This window comes from Olea europaea, unplaced genomic scaffold (assembly GCF_002742605.1).
Source record: "Olea europaea var. sylvestris unplaced genomic scaffold, O_europaea_v1 scaffold21606, whole genome shotgun sequence".
Lineage (NCBI taxonomy): Eukaryota > Viridiplantae > Streptophyta > Magnoliopsida > Lamiales > Oleaceae > Olea > Olea europaea.
In genome coordinates this window covers 1-1,825 of record NW_019239596.1, presented here as the reverse complement: position 1 = coordinate 1,825, position 1,825 = coordinate 1, and the positions used below count along the sequence as shown (strand labels likewise).

General features: G+C 36.5%; 1 protein-coding gene across 1 annotated transcript; it reads left to right on the top strand.

Moving 5' to 3' along the window:
* Positions 1-47: 47 nt before the first annotated feature.
* On the top strand, positions 48-1,794 carry LOC111380537 (NAC domain-containing protein 72-like; the record flags this gene model as incomplete). Its single annotated transcript, XM_023004124.1, has 3 exons — positions 48-189; positions 560-852; positions 1,178-1,794. Coding segments are annotated over 3 exons (1,052 nt in total), but the record flags the coding sequence as incomplete, so codon positions are not given.
* Positions 1,795-1,825: the final 31 nt, after the last annotated feature.

Genomic DNA, 1,825 nt, shown 5'->3' with positions numbered 1-1,825 from the left:
TTGTCATGGCCGCACAAGAAGAGGGTTCGCATTTTTATGACCACAAGAATCTTCCGCTCGGTTACCGATTCGTTCCGACTGATAAGGATCTATTGTACTACTTGAACCTCAAGATTCTCAACAAACCTGTGCCGACCGATGCTATAATAGATGTCGAGCTCTACAAGTACCATCCCCACGATCTTTGCCGTAAGTTTAATCATTTCTTGATGTTTCTTGATGGTTCTTTTTATATTTTCTTCCCCATTAGAACTTCATTTGTTGGAATTTATAATATGATCACCAGAAATTCTTGATCGACAAAACGTTTTCTATGCATGGCTGCTTCTGGACATGAAGGACATATTATTTGAGTTTTATTTAAATATATGTATTGGATTTATTCGTTGAAACTTTATACGATGGGATGGACTTCAGAATTCCAATAAAAAGATATTCAATCCCAAAACCAACGTTGCCTAGGTCTTTCGTGAATTATGTTTTTGTTTATGAAAATTATCGTTTAACTAGATATCGGTTGAGTACAGTTAAATTTAATTAACATCTTAATTGGGTACAGGAAACAGTAGAATGCATGGAACAAAAGAGTGGTACTTTTTTACCTCGAGGGCTAGGAGGTATAATAATGGTGGCCGGCCAAACCGAACAGCAGCTAATGGTTATTGGAAAGCCACCGTAGGTGATGTCATTGTCCGAAGCAAGGGCCAAGAGGTTGGACGCAAAAAAGTGCTTGTGTATTATGAAGGCAAATCTAAGAATCAAAAGACTAATTGGATAATGCATGAATTTACGATTCATCGAATGAAGGATGTTGCAAGATCTTCTAGAAACCCTATTCCAGATGACAAGATGGTATGTAACAATTTTCATATTCTTTGATTAATTAATTGGGTTTATATTTTACTGTTGTTTGGAATTACTTGAAACACTAGGGCTTTTTTGTATCCCGTTTGACAAAAATAAGTTTTTGGATTAATCTATTTGTACAATTGTGGATGACAATGTATGAGTTGTCAAAAAATTATTAGTTGCAAAAACAAGTTATTTTTTAAACTATCCAATGATAGTTTGCCACATCACATATTGTAAACAAGATCGTCATTCATGATTATACACCAAGCATGATTGTAAAGTTTTATATGTTTGTTACACTAATTTGTTTTATATTTTCTTGCAGCTGGATACGTGTGTATGTAGAATTTACTACAGAACATCAAAAACAAGCAAAAATGAAGAACAGGATAGACAAGAAAACTTGATTCCAATTCAAGACAATAACACGGCTCATGTCGCTCCTGGAAATCTGGCAGTAACGTCGAATCAAAATCCTCTGCCGTCACCATTTGATCAACCATTCTCGCAAGGTGCATATTTTCCCCACCCTCGAGCAAATACAGCCGGGCAAAGCAATGATGATCAAAATCCACCGGTCGAGCCCAGTAATCCGACTCTTACTTATATGCATGGTGATCATATGACAATGCAAAAGAATATTCAATATTCTTTGCTTCCATCTCCTCAGACTCTTGCATGTGTTCCTGGTCAATATAATCCTTCGTTTCCATCTGGTACAATTACAAACATGCCTAGTAATTGTACGGCAATGGAAAGCAATGATCAGTATCAACCTATTACTCTCATTAATGGTGATGTGGGTTGCTCTTCATCTGCAAAATATGATGACGACATTTACTTGGATTTGACGGCTCCATGTTTTTCTTCTCTATCTGATTTATTGCCACCAACGGATCCTAGTAATTTTGCAGTTTCCACTTCTGCAAACAACGATAACGAGTGCATTGATTTGTCTACTCCAACAGATTGG